The following is a 12,841-nucleotide window of genomic DNA, read 5'->3' as shown; positions in this document are numbered from 1 at the left end:
GGACACTCTGGAATTAGGGAAATTTTTTTTAAAAGTAGGTCAGGTCAGACATGCAAAAACAAAGGTGACAAAAGATTTTGTTTTTCCTCTATTTACTATGAGGAGAGATGTCTCATAGACAATTAATATGCAAAAAAAAAGTGAAGAAAACTGAAAAGAAAAAAAATAAGGGAAGATATGAGAGCTGCATTACTTACTATTTCGGGAGGGGGTTGTGTATGTGTATCCAAATTATGTTTTCATGGAACCGAAAAAGGGGGAGTGGCGAAGAACCAGAATACCTCATTTGAATAGAAATAGGTTGGGATGAATAGGCAGGATAATTGAACGTACACACACACACACACATTTTTGACGTTAGCCAGAAAAAAAGGGGGGATTCTATTTTCATTGGGGAAAAGTGCATCAAGGAAAAAACAAGGTTTTAAAAAATTAGAATGAAAAATTAGGATTCTGAGTGAGAAATGAGGGGGGAAAACAAGGAATAAAACACATGAAACAAATAAAACAACAAAAGCTAGAGAAGAGACGGAGATCAAATTTCAAGTTCATCTTTTAACAAGTGTGAAAGCCATGCCCCCCTTGATGTTTGGAACTAAGGGGGATTACTTGTTTATGACACCTACGAGAAGTTCATGGTTTTGAAACAAAGAAAAGAAAGTTCGTGATAGGTTTTTGAGGTTTTAGGAGGGAAAATAGAATTTTGTGATGATAAGCAAGGTGAGATTTTTGGTCACGGAAGTCAGGGTATATTCCAGATATTGTTTGATATCCGCCTGGTCTGGGACTCTCAGGTTAGACGATTTTTTAACGAAAATTTTTTTTCTGATAAAGATCTGTAAATCGGTTAAAAATAATCAAATGTTATTTCATAATTTTAAAGATGACAAGCGAAAAAAAGTTCTCTGTCGGAAAATTGAAAATTAAAGGAGGACTGAAGTCATTTATTTATTTATTTCGGATTATGATACTTCAGAAAATTCTAAGAAACTTTCATCATTGGAGCACGTGCTAAAAATCGCTCTAAACGCCACAAATTCCCGTTCTCCTGACTCAAAAGGAGCCTTCGTGGAAGAGTTTTCCCACGCGAGATTTGTCCGCCGTGTAGTCCTCTCGGACAAACATATTTCTCAATTCCTCGTTTCCTCGCTTTTTTGCGATATAAACTGAAAAAACACGAAAATTTGTTGAAAAAAACGAGGAAACGAGGAATAATTTTGTCCGAGAGGACTACACGGAAAAAAAACTCGCGTGGGAAAAATCTTCCACGAAGGCTTCTTTTGAGTCGGGAGAACAGGAATTGTGGCGTTTAGAGCGATTTTTAGCATATGCTCCAATGATGAAAATTTCTTAGAATTTTCTGAAGTATCATAATCCAAAATAAAAAATATAACTTCAGTCCTCCTTTAATTCGATTCGCTCAAAAATTATACAAAAAAGCGAAAAAAAAAAATTGCCACCACTGGGGGTCGAACCCTGGTACTCAAATTGGTACAAAAAAGATGTTGTGGTTCCTTAATGGACCTAACCATGTGTATTGTATTTCTTTTTATTGCATTTTATCTTTTGTTTGATTAACCTTAACGTATCGAGCATGCGTAAATAAATAATAATAATAATAATGATAATAATAATAATTTACCGGTAATTTACCGAATACTCATTTACCGGTAAATTTTCGGTTAAAAATTATCGGAATTTACCGGTAATAAAAAACTGCATTTACCGGTAGTTGTTCACCGAATACGTCACACTGATAGTCTATAGCTAGAGTTTTCCATCAATCTAAATTGCTGCTTAAAACTTCAATTTATACGCCGGCAATCTTTTGATGAAGCTAATTATCGTAAGGATGACCATGCGACAAGCACAGAGCACAAAGTTTTCAAATTTTCTTCTAGAAAATAAGTTTTAAAATAACCAAAAAGTTTCATGCTGCACGTACCGTTTCATCAATTCTAATAATGCAAATGTTGTTTCATTAATCAAATCCCACATATTCTTCTGAAACAATGCGATTGAAGACATGCAAAGCGAGAAATTATTCAGATGAGATGGCTCTCAAATTAAAATCATCTGAGCGTAAGGAAATAAAGCATCCGGTCAAGCAAAGGATGACCAAATCTCAGAAGCTTAAAATAAACTTTTTATCGCAACAGGAAGGCGAATAGCCTTGTAGATTCTTATCAAATCACAAAGGATGTTTGTAGGCTAGATGTTATATAAATTGGAGTGATTTTTGCTTGAAACGTAAGAACAAAGAGTATCAAATTCCAAAAATGTAATAGGTGTTCATTTCAACATGCAAAGATTCAAGTTTCTCTCAATTCTTTGGACCCCAAAAGTTTTCACGGACCGGAAAAGTAGGTAGGTCTCAAGAATCCTGAATTCTTAAGAATTCTAGAATAAATAAACATAGACACCCACCATGTGTACCAAGTTTGTAGCCGGCTACAAGGGTCCCTACCCCTTTTTGATCTCTTGCAGGGAAAAAATATGAGAGGAGAAGGAAGGAAATACAATCTCATTACTCCCTTCCCCGCCTTTTCTTCCTAATCAAGTTTCCCTGCACTTGTGTTTTTGATGTCGTCGGCATACTCAAATGAAGACATATGTAAAGAAAAAATTAGAAAATCTTTTTGAAAAGTCTTTGTTTTTGAGATGAGTCTCGTTTTTTTTTCTAAACGATGAATATTTCAGCACAGATTTGGTTAGTGGGGAAAATATATTTAGAGAGAATAGAATAATTTAAGGAAAATCTGTTCTGAAAAAGATGAATCGAACATCTGAAAGATAATCGGATAGCTTCAGATGAAGTACAAATATTTGGAGGGCTTTGACGTCAGGACGTGGTTTTTGGATATTTTTATTTGGTCTATGGTTCAGAAGTGTGTCGGTTTCCGAGTTTTTAAACGGCCCAGTTTCAAAATGTCTGATTTCAAAACGTCCCTGAGCTTAAATAGTATAAATCCACAGGACCTTAGAAAACTAGGGCAACTTGAAAATATGAAAACTAAAACGGCTTTTTTTAAAACTCAGAAGTCCCTAAATTTGGATAAGCCGCGGCGTTTTTGAATTTTTATTGGGTTTTGGATTTTCAGGTTTTCAAATGTCTAGTTTTGAAACGTCTTGATTTCAAAATTTTTGATTTCGAAACGTTCGGTTTCTCGAGTATGATATTATGTAGAAAACTAGGGCGTTTTAGAACTGAGACACTTTGAAACCAAGACAACTCAAAACTGTAAAAACTCAGAAAACGGACAAATCGAGACACCTTTCAAAACGCGCGCATTTCAAAACCACAAGTTCCACAACGTCCGACTACGAGTAAAAAAATTGTGGTTATGAAACGTCCCATAACCAACCTTGAGATATCTATCAGTAGGCATGTTTATGGCAAAATACCAGAATAAATAATATTATTGTAAAAAAAGGCTTCATACCTCCAGACTATGTATTGAGTCACTAAACAGTGATTAATCGGGAAAAACAGAAAAAAAATGGGGAAACGACGCCTGATAATAGTTATAACATCCAGTGGACCTCCACTACCCGGAACACTAACAAAAAACAGACATGACTGATGGTGAAAACAATCAAATTTCTTTTCACACCTATACAAAAACCAACACAATTACGTTCTAATTTACTTATCAAGTTGTTCAAAATACACCACACCTGCGCGCCACACAAAAAATCTGCCTTGAATCAAATGACGATTAATGATCCAAAGTTCTCCTAAGAATTTCATTTCACTTGAGCGTCTGGAGAGGAAATTGAGGGAAATGAGCAAAAGAAGACGTCCTCCAGAAGTTGTCTCATTTCAATCAAGCTCGCCACCTCCCATCCTTTTCGTTCATTCTCCCCTCAACTCCAACCTATGGTGGAGATGTCATGATTCATTGTGTCCCCGGAGCGGATTTGAATAATCATAACTGTCAAAAGGGGAACTAGTTGATCTTTGACTAATTCCTCGTCCCCAACTATTTTTTTCTCTGTGAAAAGTGAAATAAACTAGCGATTATCTCTTGACACTTCGTCAAGGAGAAAAATAGAATAAATCGTTCGTGTGGGGGTGGTGATGATCTTTATTGTGCTTTGTAGTATGTGAAAAGGGATGGTGGAAAAAAAAAGGAAAAAAAGAGAAAGAAGAAAACAATATAACAGAAATCATGACGAACACTTGTTGTATTGGTCTGGCCGCAGAAAGGAAGAGGGAGAGAGATGGCCTGTGTTGATAAGATGATATCTTGGTATGAGTATAGTAACCTTGTAGCCGGTAGTCGGTGGCCTAGAAAACAAGAATGGGGAAATTCGGCCGGCTAAACTGAAACGGCGAGCACTGGGAACAGTTGAACAGGAGAATTGACTTTAAGTAACTTATGGCACCGAACTTTTTTCGATAAAATTTCTGCCATCTATGAAAAACCTCTTTATCAAGGTCCCCATCATTAACACTACTCATGTTATAGTTTTGTTATGGTGGCCTAACTTTTTCAAGAAATTATGAATCTCGGCCACAATATAGACTCGAGACTACTGGAATTTACACCTGGAAAAGTTTTCTCAATTATCACAGTTTTACACAGGAATACATGAATTCAATAGAAGAATTACTTGGCCAAGCTATAACTCTCCAGAGATCACTTGTATAAAAACCTATCAACTGCAAAAATGAAGCTTTACGTTTAATCTACACATTCCACATAAACGGAAAAAGTGTGACACACTCTGAAAATTTGAAATGTTTTGCTAAAAAAAATTTTATCCCAAACCAAATCCAACAAGTCAAAAAGTTCAACTTTTTTAAATATGATGTATGTATTATAAGAAAATATGTAAACCGTGAAAATGTGACAATGGCGTCAACTTTATTTGCAGTGTTCCATTCAGATCTTCGCCGTCTGCCATTTTTTCTTCTTTTATAAACTTCTGAAAAAAAATTCAGTCCCACTGAAAAAAAACTCTTAACAAGAAAGGAAAATTCAATACGTGATTGATCGTTAGCCTTTCTCTAAACTTCACCCCATCAATAACAGTAATCCAAGTTAATCTCTGTCACAATGAACATCGGGATACTTCCCGCTACGATTCTATAGTTCTGACAGGTTTTTCAATGGGAATTTTTTTGTTAAATGGTGTTAAAAGAAAAAATATTTTAAAAGGTAAACTTTTTATTAAGATAGCGGCCAACAAAACATACTATTAACCAGTTCATTGCTGTCTTTCATATCATATATCATTTTTCTCTCCCATCTGTAACAATACCTATAAATTATGCATGCAAATCTGCAGAAACCTTTTTTCCAGAATCTATCTATGAGTAATAGTTAGTAGGTCAAAGAAGTCATCAAGTTATCATGATTCACGTTTATTTCAAAAATCCCCAAAGCAAAAACATTCAGTCACAAATCACAATTGTGTAGTAGTCAGCGAACTTGATTGAGGGGGAGGTGCGCAACGCGGCGGAACTGTTTAAAATGGGCAAATTTATTGGGTAGGAAACAACGATGAGAGATTCATATGTGCAATCCTCTTTTGAAAAAAGTTCAGATGAGATCAATATTTTTTCACAAAGTTATGCCATTCCGTCACTATATTTAACTATAATGCGTTCAGCTGTGAATAAGAACATCATGACAAGCTAGACATGCTGAAATATGAATTTATATTATAAGGATATTCTAGTGTGTGACTCAAAAGTTTTCCCACAAACTTTTTTTCTGCTTTGATCTTTTTTCTTCTTTCTTCCTTCACCTGCTTGCTCATATAATTTTTTGTTTTTGAAAACTTTTTCCATATAATTCCTTTAAGGGTGCCGTTTTGAGGAACGTAGTTTGATTTACCCGAGAGCTTAATCACATTTTTAATATCGACCTTTCTATGATTTTTGATCAAGTTATGAGGTTTCTTTTCAAACTTTTCCCGCTGGCTTTTCTCTTTTTTTTTTCAAATATTCTGTTCGCGTTGCCCCTAGTTTCTGTTTCGTCGGTCTTCTCCGTTTTGTTATTTTTTATTCTAAAAGGTCTAGACAACAATTTTTGTTTCTTTTTCTCATGAACATTATGTGAGTAACTATAATATTTATATTCTTTCTCCCTGACTCGTTATTTCTCAAACTGATACTTTTGATGTTTTAGAAAGATCATGGGAGTTTCAAACAACTTTGAAATGCTGGAAAAACGAAGACCCTCTGTGAAAAGTGAGTCATTATTCTAAGTTTTTGAAAACTAATCCCCATTGACATGGTGCTAAAGGGAAAGTCTAAAAATGAGCCGTCTCATTTTTATACTTCCTCTTTAAGGAGACAGTTTGGTGGTCCCTGACAGTGAGGACACAACGAATTGGCGGCTGATAATTGTTGCTGGAATAGTGTCTGCATTGAATGCAGTAGAGAATTCTGTGTTGGGAATCGGAGAGTGGCCGTATATGAAAGAGGTGAGTCATAAAAAAATCTGGAAAAATATAATTGCAATTCATGTTTTGTCCAGATAGACAAGGATGCAACCGCCCAGTTTTTCGGGTTCGCTACATCTGCATCCAAGTGTGGACACGCTTTGTTCGCCCTTGTTTTCTCGATTTGGAGTTATAAATCGCATTCAGTCAAGTATGAAATTGTCAAAAACCATCAATTAAAAAAGTTGAATTCAGAATCCCTCTCCTCGTGAGTCGTCTGGTGGCAATCGTCGCATGTGTGATCTACTTAAACATTGAGTATGTGCCATCTGGAAAACGATACGTGTTGGGAGCAGTCTATGTTCTGCTGGGAATTGCAAATAGTGAGTGGTAACAAAATTAAAACGAGAAAAACTTGAAAAAAAGGCCATAGTTGAAGCCAAAGTCATAAAGGTTCTAAACACACATTTGCGTTTTTTCTCGTAACTTCGCCTATTTAGATGGTAGCCAAATTTTGAGTACAGATTCAGAATCCTCACGTGTTCAGCTATCGAGCGGTACTAACTTTATTTAGTATAATAAACATTGTCAAGATTCTTACAATGTAATTAATGTTTTCCTGTCATTTCTACGCTCAGCTTAGTGTCAACTGAAGCTTCAGCTTAGTTTTAAAATCCTCACGCCTTGAGGTTTCCAATCATATAACTTCCATTTCCCAACTATCTTCCCCGCTTCCTCTAAGCCACTAGCAAAATTGAGATACCAAGAATGTTAGGAATAGAACCGCGCTCTATCTTTTAACTTGATAACATTTGAAAAATATTCCCAGCTCCTATCCCCAACATAGCGAATTCCAGGCGCCTCCACCGTACTCCGTGGCTACATCGCAATGTGCTCTTCGATCCAAGACCGCCCGAGAGCCTTCGCCGTCATTGGCCTCTCCATCATCGTTTCTATCGTTGTCGGCCCGACGCTCCAACTCATCTTCAGTAGCATCCCCTACCCCGGCTACGAGATTTTTCATGGAGTCCGATTCCACATTTATTCCGCACCGATTTGGTTCTCTTTCACTCTCACCATTCTTACCGTGTTCTTCATCGGGTTTTTCATGCAAGATGTGCACAGAGCGTCCACTGAAAGCAAATTGGAAGAGGAGAGTGCTAAGCCAATGTTCTCGATTGAGCAGTTGAAGGAAACGCTGAGCAAGTTAAAGAATAGTAATTTGGATTGGACTTTAATTGGAGTTTGTCTATTTGTGAAAATCGCTGTAACCTTCTCACATGCTACTATGCAATCGTAAGTATCCGCACTTCAGGGAGTCAACAATTCCTTAAATTTAGAATTATGTCAATCCTCTTCATGGTGCAATATGGATGGAATGGTACCGAAACCGTTCGTATGGGTTCCACGTTGATGGTTGGGTTTGGCGTTTTCTCATGCGTCATTCTCCTCCTCTATATTTTCTGTAAATTAGGTCAAATGTAAGTTTTTTCCAAGACTCCATAGCTTCTCAGATTTCAAAATTTTGGTTTCAGTCTCCCTCAAGAAAAGGTGTACCTCTTCTGCACCATTGCCTCCGGATGTGTGTTCCTTGTCACCTATCCATTTGACTTTAATAGCCAGCCGATAGCAGTTTACAACGAGACAACTCACGCCGGCTGCAATCCTGTAGAATATTCGTGGTGTGAAAGTGCCATGGCAGTCAACCCCTACTTCTTCATGATAGTCACAATGCTTATCTCCGCCCCGTCGATCCCCATGATGCATACCGCGTTGGATACCGTATACTCAAGAATTCTAGGAAACGTGGATCAAAGTGTTGCTCAAGGAGCAATGACTATTGTAGATGATATTGTATTCATGGTGACTCCTATCTTTACGACGTAAGCTGAAATTATAGACTACGTATATATCCTAATGAAATTTCAGAACAATGTTCACACTAGTCGGTGTCGGGCCTCTCTGGCTTATCAAGTCTTCCGTGTTCTTCGCAATTGCAGCTGTTTGGTTTGTTAATCTCAAGAAGATTAGCGCTCACATGTATTAATTTATAATGTTTATTTTGTTTGTTTTGATTTGTGCAGCTTTATGAAAACGGGTATAGCTGCGTATTTAAAGAAAAAAAGAGAGAACCGGTTTCTAAATAAAATGGTGTTGTTTTATGTTTTTGTGAACAAAAACAGCTTGACAAACAGAACACACTCAATGCAAATATAAGACAGAGGTCAAAAAGAGATCCCCCTTCTTACAAAAGACAAGGTCAAAGCAAATCACAAATCACTGTTTCGGCGAAGGGAAATGATATCATTGCCGATTTTCAAAGAAGATATATTTTTGACGTAATCGCTACAATTAGGGAAAGAAGATTGATTGATGATGGAAAAACTAAATGCGGAGAGAGAGAGACGTTTGTAGTTCAATTTAGACACCGGTCAAAAACTAAAATACGAAAATAGAAATACCGTGAATAGTTCTAATATCTGCGTCAGTGTCATTTCTGGTCCCATTATTCCAATTTTTGTGGAAATTGTAGACTTAACTTCACTTTTACAGTTGGCAACTCCATTTTTTCCTAAGAAGTTACAAATTAGCAAAATAATTTCCTTCTCTGACCTTCTCGGAGATTTCAGAGTTACATACATAGATAGATGTTCTATAACTTTTCAGGGAGGGTTTGAATGAATAGTTATCAATTATCGAAGTGAAGCTCTAAAATGTATCTACAATTCCCATACTTTAAACGCTCGGCTAATTGGCGCCAAAATTCAAAATTCAAATTTTTTCGAATTTTTCGAAATTTTTTGAATTTTTCTTGCGAAAGACTCAAAATTTTGACTATCATTCAGAATTAGAAGAAATTCTGAAAAATCATCAAAAATGATCACATTTTTGATGAAAAATTGAAAAAATGTTTAAAAAAATAGGTTCATTTTTCGTAGCCTGGTCGGACTTTGACAAATTCTCAATTCCCATAAAAATTGACATAGAAATGACAACGTGCCACCGGTACTGTAATTGCTCGAACATCTGAAGGATTGATTTTTTCCAACCTCGAATTTCTGAATTAAAATTTCATTTTACGAAGTTAACTTGCAATCTTAAAAAATTCAAACAGCCGAAACTATGAAACAACATGTTACTGAACCTCAAAAAACAACAAAGTACAATTCTTATCAACATTTATTCTGGCAGGATGTGATAATGAACTCTAAAATATAAAAAACTAGGAAATACGCTTTAATGACAAGTTCCCCTACGTTCACACAAACCCCGTCATGATTTATTCCAGCAATTATCCTCCTGTTGTAGTGATTCTCATAATCCATCCATTTAAAAGTACAACACCTGAACAATTGATCCAAACAATTCTTTCCCTTGTTTGGACGATTCCCGGGCACAAATCACGATAACAACACGTTCACCGTCTCTACTCTCCACTGCGATAAAAGTGTTGGGCAAATACAGACGACCTTCAACAAATAGTGTTTTTTTCTTTTACTCTCTACACTAAAAAAAAATCAATGATCAATCCGGAAGGATTTGAGTTATTCGAGCAAGATGTTAGTCAGGAAGGTAACTTTGTTCCCCTATTAAATTTAAATTCTCACAATTAAAATTTCTAGAATCTACCTCAATGTCCACACAAGAGAAAAGCAACTGGCGACTGATCATTGTCACGGGTGTCGTATCATGTTTGATTGCCGTCGAGAATTCGGTACTTGGAATGGGCGAGTGGCCGTATATGAAAGAAGTAAGGTTGTAAGAATTGAAAAGAGGATTCTGGAAACAGGAAATTGTTTTTTTGTCAGATAGATAGCAGTGCCAGTGCCCAGTTTTTCGGTTTCACACAATCCGCGTCAAAATGTTTTCACGCAATTTTTGCATTAGTTTTTTCGATTTGGAGTTTTAAGGCGAAGTCTGTGAAGTGAGTTCGGCAAGTTACGGTTTTTAAGTGTCCGGTGTCCTACAGTACTGTGCAGAAATATACGAACTTTGGCTGTTCTTAGTTGAAATTGTCCAACTTTGAGAGTGTGTCATGGTAATACTGATTGTTCCATCAAGTAGATTTCTAATGGATCGTACTAATTAAAAGTAGAGCTCTATTTTTGTAGTTGACCACTTTTTTGTACGGACACTCCCTAAAGAGTTATGGTCTTTTTGAGACGACAGCTCAAAAATCGCACTATTTTGCACTGAAATTGGTCGATTTGAGGTAGAAATTTCTTTGTCGATACGTAACTTGCTAGGTGGTGTGCGTACAAAAAATTTGTCAACTTCAAGAATGAAGCTCCACCTACCTTCTGGATGGTATTTACATAATTTAGTTTGTGGGAGAATCAGAATTACCATGACACACTCTCAAAGTTGGACAATTTCAACTGAAAACGACCAAAGTTTGTATTGTTTTGCACAGTACTGTATGCACCGTAAAGTTGAAGGTACAGTGGGAAAGAGGAGCATAATTCATAATATATTTCCAGATACCCCATGATAGTAAGCCGTCTCATCGCTCTCCTCGCCTGCGCCATATACCTCAGTGTGGAATATTTCACATCTGACAAAAGATATGTGTTAATGTCTGTTTATGTGTTGATAGGAATCTCTAATAGTAAGTCTTCAACTGAAAAAAAGTTCGAATCCCTTATATTAGGTGCCTGCACGATCCTCCGTGGCTACATCGTAATGATTTCCTCCTCTCAAGACCGACCTCGAGCGTTTGCAATTATTGGGTTATCAGTGATTACTGCAATTGTAGTGGGACCTAGTAAGCCATGAGCCTGATATACCCTCTTTCAAATATAATAAGAATTCCAGCCCTCCAACTAATCTTCTCTGGAATCGCCTACCCTGGTATCGAAGTCTTCCCCGGCATTCGTTTCCACGTCTACTCGGTCCCCATTTGGTTTTCTCTAATTCTCTCTGCGATTACCACAGTCATCATATGGGTTTACATGACCGATGTTCATCGCGTCTCGAGTAATGATGACGAAGAAAGTTCAAAATTTATATCGTTGAAAAAGTTGAGGGAAAACTATGAGGGTTTGAAGAATAGTAATTTGAAATGGAAACTGATTGCGGTTTGTCTCACGGTGAAGATTTCAGTGACGTTTTTGAGTGCATTATTGGGATCGTAAGTTGTCAAAATTGTTATGAATTGGATCCGAAATTTCAGTATCATGTCTATAATCTTCATGGTTCAATACGGCTGGACCGGTACAGAGACAGTGCGCTACGGAGCAACTTTAATGATTGCATTCGGTGTTTTGTCCTGTTCAGTTTTGATCCTTTACATCTTTTGTCGTTTGGGAGAGATGTAAGAATACCTGAAGGAACTCTACTAAGTACAAAGAAATTCCAGCATTCCTCAAACCTATGTCTTCCTTGCCTGCACCATCTGCGTCGGGTCCTACTTCATTATCACCTACCCATTTGCCTTCACCAGTCAACCCTTGGCCCCTTACAACGAGACAACACACGCCGGGTGCAATCCATCGGAATACTCCTGGTGTGACACTACATTGGCTGTCGACCCGTTATTCTTCCTGACCGCCACTGTCCTAATATTCGCGCCATCTCTCCCAATGATGGGTACTGCTTTGGATACAGTATACTCAAAGGTGCTAGGTGATATTGATCAGAATATTGCTCAAGGTTGTATGACAATAATGGATGACGTGATTTTTATGATCACTCCAGTTTTGACAACGTTAGTTTAGTTTTTTTTTTGTTTGTTGAAACGAATACCTCGAATTGAAAGTTTCAGATCAATTTTCGCCATTTTCGGCGTCGGCCCCTTGTGGATTATGGAGGCGGCACTGTTCCTTGGGATGGCTGCATTGTGGACGTTTAATTTGAAAGCGTTGAGAGAAGTCGAATAATTTATAATTTTTTGAAAGTTTTGGGTTAATGAATAAACCGGGTTTAAATATTATGAAGCAGGAAGTGTTAGTCGATTTGCGCGCAGTATTTCAACCATCGACACGAGACAAGCGTAAATCGACTAAAAACAAGCGTAAATCGACACAAAACAAGCGTAAATCGACACAAACAAGCGTAAATCGACACAAAACAAGCTTAAATCGACAAAAACAAGCGTAAATCGACACAAAACAGGCGTAAATCAACACAAAACAGGCGTAAATCCACACGAGACAAGCGTAAATCAACACGAGACAAGCGTAAATCGACACAAAACCAGCGTAAATCGACACAAAACCAGCCTAAATCGACACAAAACAAGCGAACAAGGATTGTCCCAAATACGCCGTAATTCGGGACCTGTCCAGGCTACAAGACTTTTTCAAACAGGATCAGTTTGAAACTGATTAAATCGACAAGACTTAGGGTTCAAAAAAAAAAAAATCAGGTTTCGAAGTATCATCACAGTTTAGATCTTGTTTGTTGCAAAGTGTCCCGGGAGTCTCTTTTAAAGTCACATCTCCCA

At 37.2% G+C, this 12,841-nt stretch overlaps 2 protein-coding genes across 2 annotated transcripts; both read left to right on the top strand.

Moving 5' to 3' along the window:
• Positions 1-6,171: 6,171 nt before the first annotated feature.
• Positions 6,172-8,443, top strand: GCK72_017232 (uncharacterized protein; the record flags this gene model as incomplete). The annotated part of the gene is made up of 8 exons (XM_003097596.2): positions 6,172-6,202; positions 6,305-6,438; positions 6,492-6,607; positions 6,652-6,779; positions 7,254-7,692; positions 7,737-7,877; positions 7,932-8,279; positions 8,326-8,443. 8 exons carry the CDS (start codon positions 6,172-6,174, stop codon positions 8,441-8,443), a joined length of 1,455 nt encoding a protein of 484 aa, XP_003097644.2.
• Positions 8,444-9,917: 1,474 nt separating this feature from the next.
• Positions 9,918-12,275, top strand: GCK72_017231 (uncharacterized protein; the record flags this gene model as incomplete). Its single annotated transcript, XM_053731963.1, has 8 exons — positions 9,918-9,969; positions 10,020-10,152; positions 10,878-11,005; positions 11,048-11,161; positions 11,212-11,527; positions 11,570-11,710; positions 11,756-12,103; positions 12,161-12,275. The coding sequence occupies 8 exons, from the start codon at positions 9,918-9,920 to the stop codon at positions 12,273-12,275; spliced, it is 1,347 nt and encodes a 448-aa protein (XP_053580876.1).
• Positions 12,276-12,841: the final 566 nt, after the last annotated feature.

This window comes from Caenorhabditis remanei, chromosome V, assembly GCF_010183535.1.
Source record: "Caenorhabditis remanei strain PX506 chromosome V, whole genome shotgun sequence".
Classification (NCBI taxonomy): Eukaryota; Metazoa; Nematoda; class Chromadorea; order Rhabditida; family Rhabditidae; genus Caenorhabditis; species Caenorhabditis remanei.
Note: the sequence above shows the minus strand (reverse complement) of the source record. Positions and strands in the feature narration are given on the sequence as shown.